Raw genomic sequence first — 21,017 nt, forward strand, 5'->3', positions numbered from 1 at the left:
GAATAGGAATCACAATATCTGTAAATTAGATCCTTTACTGGGATATCAACACTAAGAGTATCCACATAAACCAGCAACACAAAGTTTTGTTATTACATCAAATCTACTGTATTTGATACCTTCACTAAAACTTCAACTGGTATTAGAGACCCTGAAAAAAATAAAGAACTCAAAGCCAGAAACAGCAGGATTTACCTTCCAGAAAGGCCAAGGTAGTTACAGGATTGATGATAATTTTCACTCCTGCTTCCTACATGGTGCAAGTTGCAGTTTTAAACCCAAACTACATTTCCTTATAAACTCAAGCTTTTTTTTTCTGCAACAGATCAAATATTAGAAGAGTACTTTTGCCTCCATTCAGTACCAAAAAACCCACCCAGCTCTCCTGAGATTATTCAGCTGAAGACAGGCAGCCAGCAAGCTTTCCCAAAACTGAGTGTTTTGTTATGAACTGCAATAAAGACGGATGTTCACTGCTACACCTCTTTAACTACAAAGCTTTCTGCAACTATTAGAAATAGACAGAATAAGCTTTAAGAGCAATGTTAAAAGCCTGGGGAAAACAAACAAACAAACAAACAAAAAAAACCAAACTAACAAAAAAAGAAAAGCACGCCACCAAAACAAATCAGAAGCATTTTAAGCAAGTCTTTATTTTTCTACTCCCTTAACCAGAAATAACAAGACAACTAATTCCCCACGTCTTTTTTGCTTAAAATATTGGGGTGTGATGGAACCCAGCCCTCAAATAAATGCATGCTTTGAAAAGGGAAAAATAAAGAGTTATTTCTGTGATTTGTGCCTCACAGTCAAACTTGAATGACCCTGAGAGAAGTCTGTGCAGACAAATCACTGGAAAGATTCATGTGCAGTTTGTTAGATCTGTTTCCCACCCCCCTTTGTGTTATTGCTCTGCAAATTGCAGACTTTTTTTTAGCAAGTACTAATTTTGACTAAAACCCATCATAAAGAGTGCTACAATATTGCTTTTTATTACAAATATGCAGAACTTGCTCGAAAATATAAATGTGTAAAACAATCCACCAACTGTACAGTGCATTTACAGGACACAGCCCAGAAAGGAACATGCAGTGTAAAGAACTGCTTTATACATTTAGCCCTTGGCCACAAGAACTTGGCAGTACTACCACGACTTTAATGACTATAGGGTGAAAAAAAAATTAAAAACAAAAAAAGCTCAGTTACATCTAACTTTACCACGAGGTTGGGATACATACAACATCGTACAGGGAAGAGTTGTTTTTAACTAGAAACCGTCATCATGTTGTAACTCTTGGAAGGGCTGGATCTGCCGATCCTCCACTCCTCCTTGCAGCTGGTCCTGCTCTCCAGCTGTTTGGCCGCCTTCCCCCCAGGCTGGGGGCTTTCGTACAGCACACAGATAGACCCATCCTCACCTATGCGATAGGACACTTCGAAGGGGTCGACCCACAGCGTTAATTCGCTGGGTAAGAGCTGGAAGAGCCTCTCGTGGCTCAGTCCGATCATCCCCGCCGCCTTTCCTATCAAGGGGTCCATCTTATGGTTGATCCTGATGCAGCGGTAGCCGGAGCCCTTGGAGGGCACCAGGGGGAACCAGTGGTGCTTGTAGTGCTCTGCGGGAGGGAACAAAGAGGAGCTACTGCGCGGGGCTGCGCTCCGCCGGACCCCGCGGGATGCGGGAGGGATGCAAGGGAGGGATGGAAAGAGGGGATGGAAAGAGGGAATGGAAAGAGGGAATGCCCCCCCGGCACTCACCGCGCATCGCCTGCTGCAAGCACTCGCGGAAGCACCGCAGCTGCTCCTCGCCGACCCCGCCGGCGGCCCGCAGGAGGCGGGTCACGAACGCGGCCGCCGTGGAGATCTCGGTCCTCATGTCCGCCCCGGCCCCGCTGCCAGCGCCGCCCGGCCCGGCCCCCGCGGCCGGGGGCGGCTCCGCGCAACAGCCGCACGGCGCGGGCGGGACGGGGCGGGTTTGTTGTGCCGGCCGTGGGGCGGGACCGGCGCGGACGCACGGACAGCCCGACACACGGACAGCCCGCCCCGCCGGGCAGCGCTCGGGGGCAGCGGCCGGACGCGGCCCCGGCGCTCCGCCCGGCCCGGCGCTCATTCAGGCCAACGGAATTAACGGGTGCAACGCGCGGCCGCGCTCACGGCTCCGCTCGGCGCTGCCCTCTCCGCCAGCCCAGGCCGGCGGCGGCTCCGCTCATCCCTCCCGGTACTCCGGGCAGACAGCGCCGTGCCCCTGCCTCGTTCGCTCTTCCCTCTCTTTTCTCAGGACGCAATACAAGCACAGACTAAATCCCCCTCCATCTCAGACATAGAGCTCCGAGGTGAGCCTTGGCGTGCGGGATTTCCTTTCCCTCTACCAGCAAATGACAAAACTCTTGACATTTGCCCAAAACCCAGACTACTGCTCTCCTAACCAACTCTCAGGTTTGGGTCAAGATGCTATTTTGTTAGAACATGTTTTCACCGAAGTCCCATTTGCATTTCAGTGCCTCATACTTTAGGAATTAAGCTAAAAAAAATCTCTGCTGGTAGCTGGACTGGTTCAGTCATCCACTTCAGTTTTGATTTACTCAGTGTTCTGAGAATCAGAACACCAAACACATTCACATCCACCTTCAATGAAACAAGGGACAAAGAAACAACACTTGCATTGGAGCTACAGAACTCTTGCTAGCATTTAGAATAAACCTACCATTAGCAGCACTAAGAACTGTCCAAATCCACACATAAGTTATTAACCTTAATGCTAAATTATGCTAAAGAGCTCCCCCCTTCCACAATGTGTGCACCCAAATGAATAAATGCACAAATTCCCTTATCCCAGTGATTTTACTCTTAAGTCAGTAAAACAAGATACTGCTAAAGCCAGAACAGACATTAAGGGCCCTGGTTTTAACTTGCTAATGAGAAACTAAAGTAATGGTAAGAGTAGAAAGCAAACGAATCAAGCAAATGAAAGGGAGTTAAAAGTATTGCAAGAGTCAAATGGTAATGCTAAAACTGCCCCCATGGATTGAGGGCTGACACCTGGATCCATTAGTCCTAAGTGGAATATTCAAACAAAACAAGAAATTCTGGCTATAAAAAGTCAAAAGATGCCACAGTTGTCAGGTAGTGCTAAGGTCACACTTTGGTTTCTTGTGTTCCCCTCAGGGAGTTTCAGGTTTAAAACTCAATGTAAGCAAGATACAGAAAAGTGAGAAATCAGCAGATATGTAACTGTGTTACTTTCATTCCCCCTGCCCAAAAATGGCTCCACAAGCAGCTGTATTTAAAGCAAATTCTACATCTCAGACTTACTTTGCTGTTATTCTAATCCTCTGCAAGTCATTTTCTCTTTAGCAGGAGCACCTGGAATAGAGGAAAACAAAATCAGTACTTTGGTTTATCTTGTTAAATACAGAGTCTGTGGAAGTGTTTTACCATTCTATTTTTCCTCAACTTCAGCTGGAGGAAGAGGAGAAAGTAAAACTGCAGGTATACCACTCAAACAATATACTATTAGTTAAAAGCAGTAATAATGAAAAATAGTAATACTAGCACAATCCTATCAATATATTAAACAACAACAACCAAAAAAATCCCAAACAAACAATAAAAAAAAAAAAAAACCCAAACAAAACCCACCCAGAATTAAGAACAAGTAATGTCTAAATCCAGTTCCTTTTAGATTATTTAAATTAAGCTCTCAATATAAACATAAGCAGTAGAAACAGAGAACTAGAAATTGCCAGGAGAGGTTTTAAACTAAACAAGAAATTTTGGTTTTACTCCTTCTCCTCAAAGCATCTCTCTCTAAACATAAATAGATAAAACCATTCTTAAAAGCAAGAAGAAACTTTTCTTTATAGTAAGACTACAAAGACAAACATTATGTTAGCATTCCCACTAGAAGAGAGAAGCAATTAATTCCAAGGATAAATTATGGTACCTTCAGTGTTTAGAGCATCAAACCCATCCATAATTTCCCCAGTTTGGCACATAATTGATAAAACAACTTTTTTGAGAAACAAAAACGAAACCTTCAGGCAGCACCTCAAAACTAAAGTGCTGCTTCCATCTGAGACTGCCCCTTTGTGTGCACCTGAGCTGAGCAATGCAGCTGCTCCCACCTGATGGCTCCATGGGGATCACCTGCTGCCACTTCAGCACAGCTGGGAGCAATGACCCTCAGGGCTCTCTTTGGGCCTTCCTGGCTCCTCACAGGCTGCTCATGCACTGCGGGGATAAAGAAAATTACCCTCAGGTGATAATCTGATTTCCCTGCATGGAATGGGCAATAGGGGAATGAACAGGAGAAATCAGAATTCTCTAACAGGATTGGAAATAGGTCACAGTGACACAGTGGTTTTCACTTAAAGACCATCAAGGTCTTTGTAGAAATGAAAATAATCAGCAACCCTGTTTTAAAAATGTGCTGCAAGACTATGGTCTAGTGTCCTCTTAAAAAGTTTATCAAGGTAGCTGTGGCCTCACACCCACCTGAGTTATACAGAGCTGGAAACTCGAGCTTTCAGTCCATTTAAAAACGGGCCAAATACGACGACAAAAGTGGTTAACGGCAGGAATTGAACAGCGGGGGTTTAGCACGGGACTTTTGCAAACATTGCACTTCCCTGAGGCTTCCAGAGGCCCCAGTTTATCGAGGCCACTCGTGCCTGCGGCCGGCAGTGCCGCAGCCGCACAGGACGCGTCACAGCCGCGCTCCAGCGGCGGTGTGACGCCACCGTGCCCGGGATGAAGCCAGGTGTGAGGGGACAGCCCTCATCGTGACATCACTGCACAGTCTGACGTCATCGCTCGAAAGCCTGACGTCAGCCTCCCCCTCACGCCGCTGAGGGGACGATCCTTCCCGCCTCCCTCCCTCCCTCCCAATCAGCGAGGCGCTTGCGTGTCGGCTGCCCGCAGCCAATCACGAGGGCGCTTACAGCCGGCTCCGAAGCCACCGCCACTCTATTGGCTGTGCGGGGAGAGCAGCTCGGCGGTGATTGGCGAGCGGCGCGGCGCGCGGAGGGGGGCGTGGCCGGGCCGGCCCCGCGGCGTGTGGGCCCCGCGGGTCCCGCTCCCGCCATGGCGGCGCTGCCCGGGCCGCGCAAGCGGAGCGGCCCCGCGCTCTGCGGGGACAGCGCGGCCGCGGCCGCCCCGCCGGCGCTCCGGAACGTCCTTCCCCCGCACAAGCGCCCCAAGAGCGCCGTGCCCGGGATCGTGGACCCCTTCGGGGACAGCGATGACTTCACGGCGGACGACCTGGAACAGATCGACATCCTGGCCTCGCAGGCGCTGTCGCAGGATCCGCCCGCGGGACACGCGTGGGGAGCTCCGGAGCTGCCCCGGGGCGGGCGGCAAGGTCGGTGTGTCCCGGCGGCTGCCCCTCACTGCCCCGCGGCTGCGGAAGGGTTTGGTGTCTCTTTAGGAACCTCAGGATGGCCTGGGTCAGCAGGGACCTCAGAGCGCATCAGTGCCACCCGTGCCATGGCAGGGACCCCTTCCAGTGTCCCAGGCTGCTCCCGGCCCTGTCCAGCCTGGCCTGGGACACTGCCGGGGATCCAGGGGCAGCCACAGCCTCTCTGGGCACCCTGTGCCAGGGCCTCACCTCCCTCACAGGGAGGAATTTCTTCCTAATACCAACCTAAATCTCCGTCATCACCGTGAAGCCCCTCCCTCTCGTCCTGTCACTACAGGCTCTTGTAAATAAACTTGCTCCATCTTTCTTGTACGTTCCCTTAAGGGACTTGCTCCTGCCTGTTCCCCTGGCCAGCAGCACCCCACGGTGGTACCCCCGGTGTCACAGGGATGGCTGGGATTCGAGGAATAACGAGAATAACAATCCCAGCAGGAACATTGCAGTGATCTCACGGCACCAGGAGCCCCTGCCTGGGGTGTGTGTGGGGTAATACCAGCCTGAGATGAGGGTGCTGCATGTCAAACCTGCCAAATAAAAAAAAAAACGAGTTTCCTAAACTCGGTTCAGCATGCTTTAGGTATCATATTCTGGTAACATGTTGGCTTTCAGATTTTTTCCCCCTGTTAATTTCCACTAATAAATGCATAGCATGCCTTGTATTAACAGCTGACTTTCAGTTGTACTTTGAAAAAAACAAAAGCTGGGATTTCTTCATAATGAACCTTAGAGAGCTTGAATAATCTAAGTAGCAACCCTGACATCTGTCACCTCTCCAGGTGAATAGGTTTTCAGTGAATACTTGTTTGTGCATTAACTGAAGTTATCTCAAAAGAAATGCTTGCTTTTGCTGTGGGTCATCTTGGTTTAAGATATGAGATTAACTTTAAGGTCCCTTTCAACCCAAACCATTCTGTAATTAGGGGGAGCAGAGGTTCTCTTGTTACAGGAATTGATGCATAAGCACTAGCAATGTTCCTGTGGTGGCTGGATGAGGCAGTTTACCTGTCTGTAATTGTAGTAAAATACTAAGATATTCAGATGTATGCAATGACAAATATCAAAACCTTGGTGTTGAGTCACCAGTGATGCACATTCATCATCTGTGCTTCAAATTTTGGCTTTTCCCTGCAGCAGGAAGCAGAGCAGAAGATGGTCTGATGAGAGATGCATTCCAGTTGGAAGTGCTGCAGACACAGCATGAAGAAGTCAAACAGAAGGTTGGCAATATCCTCCCTTCTCCTCTAAACATTTTTGATAGGAACAACTAAAAGGTGGGATAAATCCAGTCCCAAGCATTTAATTCTAATCAAGGTGATGTAATCTTTGTAATCCAGGGGAGTGTTAAAATCATTGTACTAGAAACAGCTCTAGTTATACTAAAGAGTGAGAGCAATATTTTATTTCTTAGTCATTTCAGATTAGCGAATGCTAATTTTTCAGTTTTATTTGTTTCCTGTCAAATAATTTCTCTGCCCTGCCAGCCAGAGTTGTTTTGTTCAACTGAAAAGGTTTGAGAAATGACATGACTTTCAAGTGACTTTATGTTACTTTACCTTCTGGTGGTCATTTATGGAAAGATACTCTGTTTCCCTTCCTCCATTCTCTGCATATTTCCCAGCTCTATTTTATCCACCTTTATCAGGGAGTTTCCTACCTGTACACCATATTAAATCATAACTTTACAGTTGCAGAGAAGTGTCTTTCTGATCTTTTCTTCTTGCTTTTCTGAGTAACTTCTTTATTGTCCCCCCAAAGTCTTGTCTCTGAGTGGTAGTGGCTGCTCAGGAGGTATTAGAGACTCAAAGTCATGAAGATTCTGTCTTAGAGTGCTTGCTGGCTGTCCTGATGGATGTAGTAGAATAATTAAATTATCACTGTTATCATCCAAACAATCAATAAATTATTGATGTGTGTGACTAGAACACTTGTTAAAAAAAAAACCCAAAACATAATTGCAGAGAAGGGGAAAGAGAAGGATGATCTTGTCATTTTTAATTATTTTAAAGAACACAGTAGCTGAGCCTGATTTAATTAAAAAAATATTAGAAGGAACATGTGTAGAATTTCTAAGCTGGGTTACCAGGAGCATTTTTCTCCCTAGAAATTACAAATACACCTAATTTTCAATGACATACTGATGCAAATGCATACTTTTGGCTATATCCATCCTTTAATGTAATTCCTCTGTTTGCAGCTGAAAGAAATGCAGGATGAAATTCTCACTAAAAATGGAGAAATTAAAATTCTGCGTGACTCCATGCAGCAGATGGAGCATGCTATGGAAGAACAGAAAAAATCATACCTGCTACTGGAACAGCAAAAATCTCAGATTTTGAGTGAAAAAGAAAAAGAGTTCTCCAAAAAGGTTTGTAAATATGTCAGTTACCTGCAGATCACATGCAGATGCTGATTTATAACTTAAAGATGTCCCAAACAATTCAGTCAAAGGAAGAACATTTGTGTGAAATTTCCACAATGCTTGCTTTTATTTTCTTACCTAGAAGAAAACATTTGTAAGAACTTGTTGAGGGTTTTCCCCTGCCAAAATAAAGGAGTAAATTCAGGTGGTAGAGGTTTTCATTTACTTATGCTTTTTTGAAGCCATCCTGAGAACATTGCAATTGCAACGTGTGTTAGAGTGGGAAAAGTGACAGAACATGCTTTGTGGCTCTGATGAGATTGCTGTTCTTGTTGCAGTCATCTCTGTGCAGCCCTGAAGAGGACAGAGGCTGCTCTGCAGCCTCACTGGAGCCATGCTCTGCATGGCACTTGCTCTGTCTTAGCCACTGACAAAGGCTTCCTGCCTGAACTCCTGGCTCTCAGAGGGTGTTAATTGAACTAACATTCCTAAAAGTGGAGATCTTGGAGTTCACATTAAGCAGATGGTGGTCTGGAGCTCGCTGGTAACTCAGTTGCTCTGCAGTTGCACCACTCCTGAGCTGGTAACAGTAAAAGTGTCCTGAACTCCCCTTTCAGTTACAGTCGCTGCACTCCGAGCTGCAGTTCAAGGATGCAGAGATGAATGAATTAAGAACACGACTTCAGAACTGTGAAAGAAACAAACACCTTTCTCAGGCAGTTCCAACAACAAGGTAGGGGGGTTGGAAAAGGAATTTGTGTTCATTTTTGTAACACGTGTTTAAACTATTGAAGAGGTTTTCTTTCTTCATGTGACTCTAAGATCTATTATCTTTTAAAAAATACAACAAAAAAGTCTGATGACATCTATGGAATTTGCTTAAAAAAGAGCCTTCCTTGTATCTGTGATAGAAATTCAAAGAGTTTATAGAGAAGTATCTCTAAAACATCAAACAGTGGAAAGAAAATAGATTGCTGTTTAGAAAATAATTACAAAAGAAATACTGATTTGTCTTTTTATCTTAGCCCTAAAAAGAATCTTGTGGTACAAGTGAAATCAGATGGATGTTCTCCACAACCAGAAAGAAGAACTTTTCCTACAAAGGAATCCTTCAATGCTGAAGCACCCACTAGGCCATCGAGTTCTTCAGGAAATTTGATGGCCCTGACTACTTCAATCAAAGAAGGTAAACCCATGTACAGTTTGCAACATTTTTAGTTACATGTAAACATTCTACATTAGAGAAGTATTTTGTGACTGAACAGTTGCAGTCAGTGCACAGTTATTTATTTTGGTTAGATTTTTTTTCTACTTTATACCAACTGGAGTTAAATAGCCATGACTGAAATTTGCATGAAGATCGTTTTAATTCATACCTTAGTAACAGATGCCAAGGTGGCAATGATGAAGTGGCCAGTGGCTGCAATAAAATACTGTGTGTGATGAACTAAAACATCCAAATTGTTGATCTGTCTTTTCTCATTGCACAAAGAATAGGAAATAATTTGCCTGTTTCTTGGTCTGCTAGTCAGCTAATGCATGTTTTGTATTCTTGTTCTAGAATTTTGGGGATTGGATTTTAAAGGGTACATATTTAGCCATATTTAAAGAAGCAACTGAAACAATGTACTCATTTCCTCTTTTATATGTAGGGCAGTAATTCTCACAAAATTCTATCTTGAAATTCATTGAGTAAACCTTGGGAAATTAGTATCTGCATATATTTGAAGTTTGCTATAAAATGAAACAAAAGTAGTGGTTTTTTTAATAGCAATGAGAAATAATAAATGTAAGAAATCTGGATAACATTAACTAATCCTTACTGGAAGAGACATGAAAAATCTGAGATGTTGCTGTCAGTTACACTGTTCATTCTAAAAATATGGGCAGTAGGAACTCCAGCAAAAAGAAAAATGCAATAGCCTGAAATCATTACTATTGCTGTTGTTTGCTATGGTAACAACACTCAATATACCTATTGGTTTGAAGAAATACATTTGTTTACTTTTTTTTCTGAACTCTGCAAGGCTTTTGGCCTTGGTTTGCTTGGTAATTGTGACATATAGAGATGATTAAAAGATTATCTAACACTGTGGCTGTGTGTACAGGATGGGTGCAGATCTGTGTTCTCCCAATCCCTGTTTGTTTCAGACAGGAAGATAACCCATCCTGAAGTTTCATCCCTGAAGCAGCACAGAGCAACAGGAAAAAGTGGTTCCTACAGCTCTGTCCCCAAACGAAAAACACAAGGTAATATCATTCTGGTAATGCAGAAATAAAACCAGGGAAAATGTACCTTTAAAAAACCCCAAAACACTAAAGCATTTTCAACAATCAGCTCCAAGAATTCTTTAGTGTACTATCTTAGTTGCAGTTGGCAGTGGAATTGCATCACATAATTTCAATATCTGGAGTAGAAAATGGAGGGCAAGTCACCAGAACAACTGGGATGTGTGATCACTTGGCTCAAACTATTTTGCAAATATGGGATCATAATTAAAAGACCTCTAAAGATAACTTGGTTTGTATTTAAATAGCTGAAATTAATTTTTCTGAAAATCATCCTCCTGTTAAAAAAGAATATTCATAATGAAAAAACCAAACCAAATTTGAGGTTGTGAGCACTCTCACAATAAGGCTGATCTTCTGAAATACTGATTTTTTTTGTTGTTGTTGATGATGGCAAATCTGCTCCAAAGAAAATTCTGTATCCTTCCAGGTTCTATCTTGCTGAATGCACTGATGAAGCAGCCCATAGCCCCTGGGTCACTTCTAGGTTTCTGCCACCTTCTCAGCAGCAACTCTGAGCCTCTACCTGGAGCTGTGTTGCCACCCAACTCTTTGGATACGTAAGTTTTCTTTTTTTAAACTTTATCTGCCATGTTCAGCACAGTGGCACTCTCTGTACTAAGAAACAACTGGTCATGCAGGACAGCTCATTCCCTGTGGTATATCATGCTCTGCTTAGGCCATTTCATGCAAAATTTGGAACATTATTCTGTATCTTTGATTATCACATGTACCAAACACTGGAGCATCCTTAAAAAATAAATTAGATTAATTATCAGTTAGGGGAAGGCACAGAACTAAACATGGGAGTAGCTGTTAGCAGCTTGCATTGCAATGAGGGAAGCACAGAAACATGATCACGAGTTAAGGGGGAAGAAAATGCTGAAGATGTGATCAAAAAGCTGGTTTTAGATCTTCAACATACAAAATGTGTTCAATTTGTAATGTACAAGTGGTGTGCAACTTTCCAAGATATATTTATATTTCCTGGTAAAGCATTTTAAATATGAAGATTGGATATGAATATTAATAGTTCTCCACTTTACAGAATTGGACTGTAGCTTCTGAAATACCTTTGCTTTTCAGATAGGTTTTCTTATTAGTGATGAAACCCAGAATGCTTTGAAATGTCTCTTCCATGCAGGCATCAAGGACTAGGATGATGTTTTCCCCCCTTTATTTCCTATATTGGAAACAGACATCTCTTAGTACTCTGGCGTTTCTATTATTCAATTCATAATATGGATTACTCAGATTTCAAGTCAGTTCTCTGCCTTTTCTTGTGAAGCTTTTCCCTTTTAATTATATTTGGACAGGAAGCCCACACAACTCCCCAGCAGCAGGACAACTCAAGAAGGAATCGCTCCTCTTGTATCCCTGCAAGAAGCTCAAAAACTGGCAATAACAGGACTGAACTTGATTGCTCTGGATGAAGGAGTATCGGAGGGAAGCCCAGCAGAAGGCCAGGGAGGGCCCCTGCCCCTCACACAGAGCAGGATCCAGGGTGCTGTGCATCTCCTGCCCTTGGTGGAGCACCACATCGGTGCCTTCTGCCGAGCAGAGCAGCTCGGGGACACGCCAGGGAGTGGAGCTTGTGGGACCCACCCAGCTGCTGCTTCCAGAGCCAGCACAAACACAGGCTCAGGCAAGGACGACTTCAGGTTGAACCTTGAAGAAACCACTCTTGTATCACTGGGGATCCTTTATCATCTGGTGTTCTACAGCTGGGATGTTGTCCACACATTGCTGTCTGCTGAAAGGGAAAACAGTTCTGCTGCTGGAGATCAACAGGTTTCCAAGACGGACAAAAATGTGTTGTGTGACAATCAGTGTGACAATAAAGAAGAGAGCAGGACACAAGGAGGGCTGGCTGCTCCACAGGATCCTCCCAATACTGATGGAGCTCAACATTCTTTGTTTAAAAAGCTGCTTCAGATTTTAGCTTTTTCTGCTGCAAGGGGTTCCCAGACTGACCATATCCTGAGCCAAAGCCTAAAGGTTTTGGTAAAATTAGCTGAAAATTCAACTATGGACTTATTAATAAAGTAAGTCAGTAATAGCTTTAAAATTACTTCAGAGTCTGTTGTTTAGCAGTTTTCATTCTCTGTTAAAACTCATCTGGGTAGCTTCCACTAGAAGCTGTGCCATGTATGAGAGAAATCACAGATCATATTTGAGAAGCAGCTGAGGATCTTTCTACTGCCTTTGCTGTTAATGAGTATAATAATCATCCCTGATCAGTAACAAGGTTTGCTGATGAAGCAGATGCTGTTGCCTCATTGAAAGTGAAGCTTTGTAACATTGATTTTGGGGTTTTTGTGATTGCTGGGAGGTGCATTAGGAAGGAAAGCACAGGATCTCATTCTGTCAGGTAAAACTGCCAGTGTGAACTGCAAAGTGACAGGCAGAGTAACAATGTTTTCCAGCATACTTTGTATTTATGACAGATAATGTGAGATCTGGTACGTTCTGAATAGCTTAAAAGGCACAAATTATGACACTGTCTACAAAAAAATAGTGTATTTCCAACTTGTGACTGCACTTCCCTTTTCTAACACAGTTTTGTTTTGAAGTTTCCAGCACTTACTGAGTAGCCAGGTGCTGCAGCGCTGCCTGCGGCCCGAGACCCCTCTGCCTGCCGTGCTCCTGACCGTCAGACTCCTGTGTGCTCTTGCTCAGCACCACCTGCTGGCTGCTCAGCTCTGTTCTCATTCAGGTAAAATACTGCAGGAGACAGAGAACTGTTACCATGACTAACAGTAATGCTAACAGGCCTTGCTCCAAGGTGCTGAAACCCCAGAAGGCCAAAAGCCTGCTCTGTTACCTGAAAACTTGTGTTCTGCTTCTGATTTGGAGAGTGTTTGTATTGTGGTATCTGTGTACAAGCAGTGCTTTTGATAGCCATTTAAAAATCACTTTCTAGATTGTGTATTTAAGGAAGAAGGGGCTTTTGAGGAGTTCTGAAGTTAAATTTATCTGTGCTCATGGAACTGCTCAGAGATTCCAGTACTCTGCATGACAAATGATCTCTGTTCAGTTCCTTATGAATGAACCAGGACAGGATTAGCACAAAGGCAAATACAAGGTTTAGGGATATGAATTTCCTCAGCACTGCTGAAGATGTGGGAAGTAAAACAAGAAGCTGAGCCTGTTTCTTGAGCCCTAGGACAGAACTCAAAATGTTTTCGTGCCTGATAGCATTAATTTGTGTCATGAACAAGTGGCTGGTTGGAAAAAGAACAAAGCTCTCTCTGTTTCAGACACCTGTCTTCTCCTTGCACTCTACATGTACATAACATCAAGACCAGATAAATCAGCATCTGAAATGCTTTGGCTTCAGCTGGAGCAAGAGGTAACCATGGCTGAGTGTCCATGTGCTCTTTCCTTCTCCTTCCAGCTGGGGGAGTGGGAGGAGCAGGATAGTGCACAAATTGTCTGAAAACAAGTTCTTTCTCTAGCTGAAATACAAAACTGCTAGTATGGGCTTGCAGTAAGGGATCACATTGATTTTTGAAAGGACCTGCTTGAAACTGAATCAGTAACTATCCTTGAAGAGACCATTGCTCATAATAGCCTTTCAAGTCACTGAAAAAACCAAGGGAGCTCCTGGGATGGCTGCAGATGTTCAGCACTAAGCTTTATTTTGTTTTTAGAGCAATAGAAGAGTAAAAAGAAGCAAGATTTGCATTTCATTTTGATTGTATTTATTACATTTAAAGGCATTCTGTAGTGATTTTGGAGTTATATCCCTGGCATTCAATGGAAATGCTACCTTGCTGTTCAACAGTCATGGTTATATACAGAAAGAACAGCTTTTAAACCTAATTTGTGTTGTTTGTACAGACAGAAGTGACAAGAGTTGTTTGAGGTTCTATTTGCTCTACTTCTCTCATTTTAAAGAATTTAGAACCCTTTCCATTACCCCCACCTGCACTGTTATATTAAGTGTAAACACATTATTTGTATGCAGTGAATTAAAGGCCACTGACCTTGTCAGCCTCGCTCATCAGAAGGTTGAGAAGGTTTCTGTGCAAGGCAAACTCTGTCTATGAAGTGTTACAGGGAAAAAAAACTTGCACAACTTTGAGGGTAAAAGACATCAACTGTTAGAAGAAAAAATTACCCCAAGTCTATTTGAAACTAGCAATGAATTATCATAACCTGGCTCTCACTCTAACCCAGCCTGTGTTTGTCACAGACAGTGAGGCTCCTGACACGCTGCATGTGGTGCTCCAGACCAGCAGTTTTATTTCCTGGCACAGACTGTCAGTGCTACCTCGAGGTATGTTCACCACACTCCCCCACTTTAACCTGCTGACAAATTCCAAGTACTCAATGCTGAAATTACTTTTTGCCCCCCCCCCCCCCCTTTTTTTTTTGCTGTAGAGAAACAGAAATATTGTGTACTTTAGAGGATGCCACCTTCTAGGAAGCTTGCTTTGGCTTGCTAGGAAATATCCTGAAATTTGAAAGTTTGGAGAGATTTAACAGTAAAGTTCATATTGAAATAAGTTTTCTGCTCCTATATTTTTGCTTTGGTATTGAGGTACTGTTTTTGCTCTTGCAGGTGGTTAAGGCACTAATTGTGATGCTGCACAGACAGTGGATGAAGATTAGATCTGAGACCAGCTTGTGTGCACACAGGGAACGAGTTATTCAGTTTTTACGGGACGCTGTTTTACTCTTGCACAGCCTGTCTCAGAAAGATAAACTGTTCCATGAACACTGTTTGGAAGTTCTCCATCAATATGACCAAGCCCTGCCAGGCATAAGAGCCATTCTCAAAAAGACTCAAAAACTGAGTGCCTCTGAAGGTAAAAATCAGTCAAATGTTGGCTTTTTTCCATGTTGCAGAAATAAAAATTTCACTTCTGTCACTTTTCTCTTTTAACAAGTACCACAGCTGGTTGTTGCTCAAACCTCTGGAAGAAATTCTTCCCTGTGAGGGCAGGGAGGCCCTGGCACAGGTTGCCCAGAGAAGCTGTGGCTGCCCCGTTCCTGGAAGTGTCCAAGACCAGGCCAGATGGGGCTTGGAGCAACCTAGGATAGTGGAATGTGTCCCTAAAAATGGCATTAAAGAAAAGAAGGGGAGAAGTTTGTGTGACATAACACAAATCTAAAGACTTGTCTGCATGGAACCTTCAAAAATTTTATTTGCTGTAATCTTCTACCATCAGTATGTTCTAAAATGCAGATACCAGCTATAATTATACTGTATGAAGCAGGAAAAAAAAAATCATTCTCTGAAACGATATTATTTTTTGTTGCAGAGCTGATTTTGGATGAATTGTATCCTCCTGAGCCAGAAGAGCAAGCAACAGACTCCAGCTAGCCAACAGCAAAGATCTCTGTCCTTCCTCATCTGAATCATTATTGCCAATGTAAATGTGAACTTTGAATCATCCTTTTAAGTGATAATCTTGGGTTGCACTCAAACACAGCACAACTCTGTTGTAATTACTTCAGTGCTATCTAAATGTAGCTGAAAGCAAAGGAATTTTGATGGGAGTGATACTGCTGTGCAAATTCACTCAATGGCTTATGACTGGGTCCGGTAATGAATTCCATCCTGTATGAAACCACTGTGAATGGAATGGAAATTTCTCTCTATTCTCTCTTTTCCTCTGACTACAGCTGCATTTATGGTGCTGAGGTGTTTGGCATCACTGCATTCATATGAAAGCCTTTTGAACACCCTTGTGTCTTTTGTATCTGTACCACTTCCTTGTGTGACTTCCAGAATTTTCATACTGTTGATATTAGTAAACAGTTTATGGTGATTTTAAAAAATCCTTCTAGAAATAATTCAAGAATTCGCAGTTCACTACAGGGCTTTGAATTTCTTGCTGAGGATTGGTCATCTGAGCTCAATTTCATCAATCTCCTTAAAGAGTAAATACTGAGATGGCAAAACAAACAATACTAGAACTTAGTTTTACAATTCCCCTTAAAAGAGTAAAATGGTACTGTTGAAGGTTGCATCCTAGGCAACAGAAGGGTATTTAAATGTGTGCAGAATGACTGGGATTTTTGGTCATGATGAAGATGAAGGAGCCTCTCATTGCTAGGATTCAGCACCAAAGGTTGGAGGAAGAGCTGCTGCCCCACCTTTGAAGTGTGCATGACCCTCACTCACTGTCACACTGGGCTGCAGGTCACCAGCTGAGCCTTAGACCCTGGAAAGGGAAGTGAGTTATTAAAATGAGCCCACAGGTGTGGGTTTGAATGGGAGAGCTCTTTTCCATTTTCAACAGGGACTTGGTTAAGAACAAACAAGCCTGGGTCCAGGAACCAGGAGGACAAGAGACTGTGTGAGAGTGGGAAGGAAGCCTTTGGAATAACTGGGAGACATCCTGTTCTCTGGTCATGCCCAAAGAGGCTGTGCCCTGCCCTGCAGCAAAGAGCCCACTCCAGTGTGCTCAGCAAGCTCCTGGCATGGCTCCTGCTTTGGAAGAGAACCTTTCTAGAAATGCCTGTGCAGGAAGAACTGAGATAATAATCCAGCACCTCCAGAGGGCCAAAGCTCCTTCTTCCCCCGCAGCGTGGGCTCAGCCTCCTCCTCTCTGAGCAGCAGCTGCACCAGGCAGGGCCAGGTCGTTTCTGTGAAACACAAGCTGCCAACTGCTCCTCTCAGTAACAGGTTTCAAGTCCCTTGCAGCATCTGGAAAACTGCCATGTTCCTGCTGAAATGCACCAAGGAAGGATGCACAGAGCAGCAAAGCCTTCCAAGTCTGTGTGTGCTTGCTTGGTCACAACCCTGGAACTCTCACCAGGCCCTGGACAAGACAAGCTGCATTTATTGGTGTGACAAAAAACATTTCACTTGTCCATGCAAAATAAATAAATAAGCAAATAAACAAAGCAACCCACAAAAAAGGGGGGAAAAAAAGGAAAAACAACCACCAGACAACATTTCCTGGTCTTCAGGATTAGAGAGAAGACCTGGAAAGTGCATGTAAAAGCCCTTTCCTTCCTCAAAACCAAAATAAACATTAAGACAATTCCTTGAGCTTAGAGCTGTTCTAACAAAGATATGACAGTCACAGTACCTCAGATATCCCAAAATGCAGTGATCATCAGTTTTCAACAGTTCTCACCACTTAATTTCTCTAAACAATGTGAGTTTATAGAGATAAGAGATGTTTAACCCATCTGGGTGAACAGACCAAATGAACTGTTAAGAACTTGGACAAAAAACAGTTCCCTAAAGAATCCCAAACTGCTGGAGCAATCCAGTTATAAAAAGTTGTTTAAAGAAATTTCTGGCTTCATCTAAAGGGTGTGTGCATGGCAACTTGGAAAAAGGGAGAAGTGGATTATTGCTAAACTTTATATAAACAGAAGAGTTATCTCTGGAAAAAACTGGTAGGAAAACTCTTAACTGTTCCCTCCTGGCTCTGCATCCCTTCTAATCCACCCCCTCCTACAGACAACACCCAAACATGTACATTTACATTCTTACTGAGTTTTCACCCAACTCTGGACTTGACAGTAGTACAACCCAGGCTCCATGCACCAAACAGATCCAATCCCCTACACTTTGACTGGCAGGAATCACAGTAACATCATGTTATTGTGAAATTAAACCACATCTAATGAAATTGAAGGCACTGTCTGTGCACATTCCTAAGGAAAAATGAGGCTGTACTCCTAAAGAGAAAAGGCAAAAAGAAATATACTTACAGAGCCACCATAATTATTTAAGACATTTACAGTGATCAACCTTGTCAGGATTATTTTAAGACTGTGCTGATCTTCAGCAATTCGTCCCTTTTTACTTTCTCCTGGAATTTTTCTCAGGATTAAAAAGATCCAATCATGTATGCAACAGCTCATCATCCCTGACCATCAGTTCTTCACTCCCTAAAGAATTCCTACCATACAGCTTTTCATTTCCCCACAACGTTACAGATAAGCTGTGCCTCCATATTTACTGAGAAAAGCAATTTCCTCTGGCATCAGGCAAAGGCACGAGACTGAACAATGAAGTGCTGAGCAAAGGAAAGTGACTAGGCATGTTCTACACATGATTATCACATTCCTCAGCAGCAGCCACCCATCTGCTTCCTTGCCCCTGGGGATGGCAACCAGAGTTTCCCCTTGGCTGAAAGCTGAGCTCACCAGAGCTGCTTTTTCCTGCTCAGTGAAACCTTACTCAATTCTACACCTGGCAGATCATTGACTTGGTGAGGTTGGAAGGGGCCTCTGCAGCTCATCCAGCCCCCAATTGAAACAAACTCCCACAGAGAAGCCAAACAACTGCTTTGTGTCATGTCAGGCCTCAAAACCCCATCTTTTTAAACCAAGCTGACATGGGTGAAGATGGCAAATACAAAATGCCTTGTTCTGTAGCACACAACATCTCTGACCTGACCTGAGTTTATTTACATTAATCCCATGAGTGAGCTACTGCTTAAAAGCCTGTGCTGAACAATTAGAACAAAGTCATCCTAAGCACTGAATGTTTTGTTACAGCCTGCAGTATTATTTATGGCTATAATGGCCAAATGGTTAAAATTAGGATCAAATGCAGCAGTTCTGCCTGCACAGACTGTTATCTCTTGTGAATGTAACAGCAAATGCAAACTTCCACTTCCAGTGTAAATTGTTAAAAAATGTACATTGTTGATTGTAATTTAGCAGACTGATAGGAAAAGGTGATCTGTGATCTCTACAAACACCTACAAACCCACTGTGGCTGAAGTTTATCAAAGTGCTTCCAAGAGCAAGGGCCAACACCTTCAACCTGAAGTGTGACTGCCAGCACTGCTGAGCCTGAACTAATTTGAAAACTTAATCCTAAAGCTTGTCAGTGCAATAGCTGCTCAAAGGCTAACCTGCTTTTGAAAATACCCAGAGGAAATTACCACTTTATTTTCATATATGGTCAGAATGTAATAACCAATGCCTGTAGAGTGTCCTAGCAGAGGTAACACAAACAGTCATGTTTTAATCTATGCATTAATCATGCTGTAGGTTGGTGTGTTGAGAATGAACAATTTGTTTTGCTAAAGAACCTTCTTTACAGCACAGCTGAGCTGCAACCCCTGTCCAACAGTCTGAGAATGACATCCTACCTGATTCTAGGGGCAAGGTACCATCAGAGAATGAACCACAAATCCCATTGCAGGAGCAAGAAGTGTTAGTATGAAATGGCTGCAGTAGCTGGTTTAAAAGTTATTTTGAGTGCAGTAGGGGAAACAAGATATCACAGGTTATTTTATAATGGCTAACTGGCTCTGAGGGGAGGCTGCCTTTGCAGAGGACACAATTCCATCAGTGCAGAAGCCTGAGCTCTTGAAAGGATAAAGTAACATTTTCTTCAGCTTTCTCTCACCTTTCAGGTTTAACTCATGCACTTTTCCCCCTTCTATATGGCTCACTGAAAAGGTGTAAATCTGAACAGGTTCTTGTGGTACAGGCCTGGCACCTAAAAGCAACTAGATAAGGTCAAATAATAAACAGAGAGAAAAAAAACAGGCCCCAAACTGGTGAGTTATTACAAGTGCTGAGATATGATACTGAGTTTCCATACTTGAAAAAATAAAACAGGCAAGAATTGCTTGTTGGGCAATAATTGAAGTGTTTCCCTCCTGTATGTCCAGCTCTTCCCACACAACCCTGCCATGAGTTTTAAATGCATGCCAAGTTTAGTTCTGGAAAAACTCACACTACCTAGACAACTGCTGATTAAACATTATGAAAACATAACCAGCAATATTCCTCACCTAACCCTGGGCTCTCAGCTTTCAGTTCAGCCATTTGCTCTCCTATACAACCATCTGCTGCAATAAAGGGTGAAGGTACCTTTGAAACCCCATGTGCTCCTTAAGGGAATCTGCAGGTTTTAATCAAAACCCAGGTTCTGTTCCTCAGCCCTGTGTGCAGAGAGAGGGGAAGGCACACAGCTTTCCTCTGAGCATTTCTCTGCCTGTCACTTCTCAAACTCAGCCATACTGGGTAGCTGCACCTGCTAAAAGTAATGGGAAAAGAGGAACAGATGAACTAAAGAGCAGTGTCAACAAAATAATCACAAATAACTGCAATTTCCTGGTGTCATTCCTAGCCCAAATATTAATTATATGTTTTCTAGACTTGGGTTTTTAGGAGCATGCATTTTGTCTGCTGCCCCGTCAACTAAGAGAAAATGTGAAATAAAAGTAGAAGTGAAATTATTTATGTTGCATTTCCAACACGTCCAGCCTGTAGTTGAGACTCCAACAAATTCAAGGAGTAAGACTACAGAACTACCCAATTATTACGGGGGTTTGATTGGGTGTTAGTGGGTTTTTTTAACTTCTGTGTTTCTCCCTTTGTTTTTCTTTTAAATGCTACATTAGAATGTAGCTGGCAATTCAAAGTAATAATGCTGATACACTAAACAATTCATTGCTGTGTCATATACAGAATACTCTTGACCTGCTCAAAAAAAATATTTTCAAATGAAAGACTAATAAGTCAGGGGTGTGAATACAACCTTTCTAAAGCATTTTTATCAAAACTATAAAATACACAAACTTTAGCAAAAACATTTTCAGACAGAGTAGAAAGCATCACTTACCTCATGCTGAATTGGTGCATTTGATGAAAGAGGCACAATACTCAACACACAAGTCTAAACAAGTTGAGAAGATATTTTTAATGAAATTACAGACTTCCTTAGAATCAATCCTTTTGGACTTGCTTGGCAGAAGCCTGTCAGAGGAACATTCAGCAGCTTAACACTGTCCTTGCTTTATGCTGTGACCTGTAATTTTGGTTAGGCTTCAGTCTCCACCACCAAAAGCAATGTGCATGATACAAGGTGACCTGAAGGACACTCAGTAACATGAGCTGTCAAAAACACATGGAGGAAAATGTAGCTTTGCAGACACACCCCTAAATAATACTCAAAATGAGGGTAAGAAAACCAAGTTGACAGAATGTACTTCAAACACTGAATTTATTACAAAG

General features: G+C 43.0%; 2 protein-coding genes and 1 long non-coding RNA gene across 5 annotated transcripts; 1 reads left to right on the forward strand and 2 right to left on the reverse strand.

Annotated features, from left to right (window-relative positions):
- Positions 1–371: 371 nt before the first annotated feature.
- On the reverse strand, positions 372–1,907 carry LOC311158851 (protein BTG1-like). The gene is made up of 2 exons (XM_084214505.1): positions 1,759–1,907; positions 372–1,616 (listed from the first exon to the last, which is right to left on the reverse strand). Exons 1-2 carry the CDS (start codon positions 1,874–1,876, stop codon positions 1,264–1,266), a joined length of 471 nt encoding a protein of 156 aa, XP_084070631.1. The 5' UTR covers positions 1,877–1,907; the 3' UTR covers positions 372–1,263.
- A 3,162-nt stretch (positions 1,908–5,069) lies between these two features.
- On the forward strand, positions 5,070–16,074 carry ATRIP (ATR interacting protein). 3 transcript variants are annotated; one of them, XM_084214422.1, is made up of 13 exons: positions 5,070–5,359; positions 6,548–6,633; positions 7,611–7,781; positions 8,393–8,508; positions 8,801–8,961; positions 9,927–10,025; positions 10,495–10,624; positions 11,381–12,109; positions 12,638–12,780; positions 13,325–13,416; positions 14,263–14,346; positions 14,632–14,878; positions 15,335–16,074. In XM_084214422.1, exons 1-13 carry the CDS (start codon positions 5,083–5,085, stop codon positions 15,394–15,396), a joined length of 2,397 nt encoding a protein of 798 aa, XP_084070548.1. In that variant the 5' UTR covers positions 5,070–5,082; the 3' UTR covers positions 15,397–16,074. The 3 variants fall into 3 exon arrangements, with proteins under 3 accessions (XP_084070548.1, XP_084070549.1, XP_084070550.1); XM_084214423.1 differs by having other exon boundaries at positions 6,551–6,633; XM_084214424.1 differs by lacking the exon at positions 15,335–16,074 and having other exon boundaries at positions 14,247–14,346; positions 14,632–14,770.
- LOC311158988 lies at positions 7,794–20,833 on the reverse strand. The gene is made up of 3 exons (XR_014616496.1): positions 20,626–20,833; positions 12,652–12,788; positions 7,794–8,463 (listed from the first exon to the last, which is right to left on the reverse strand). It is a non-coding gene; the product is annotated as an uncharacterized lncRNA (long non-coding RNA).
- Between the last annotated feature and the right edge of the window lie 184 nt (positions 20,834–21,017).

This window comes from Fringilla coelebs (genome assembly GCF_963513975.1).
Source record: "Fringilla coelebs genome assembly, chromosome: 13".
Classification (NCBI taxonomy): domain Eukaryota; kingdom Metazoa; phylum Chordata; class Aves; order Passeriformes; family Fringillidae; genus Fringilla; species Fringilla coelebs.

Coding starts and splice junctions, on each gene's coding strand:
- ATRIP (XM_084214422.1), top strand. CDS start 5,083: ATGGCGGCGCTGCCCGGGCCGCGCAAGCGGAGCGGCCCCGCGCTCTGC. Junction 6,634..7,610: donor ATGAAGAAGTCAAACAGAAG/GTTGGCAATATC, acceptor CTCTGTTTGCAG/CTGAAAGAAATGCAGGATGA. Junction 8,962..9,926: donor GACTACTTCAATCAAAGAAG/GTAAACCCATGT, acceptor TGTTTGTTTCAG/ACAGGAAGATAACCCATCCT.
- LOC311158851 (XM_084214505.1), bottom strand. CDS start 1,876: ATGAGGACCGAGATCTCCACGGCGGCCGCGTTCGTGACCCGCCTCCTG. Junction 1,617..1,758: donor CTTGCAGCAGGCGATGCGCG/GTGAGTGCCGGG, acceptor TCCCTCCCGCAG/AGCACTACAAGCACCACTGG.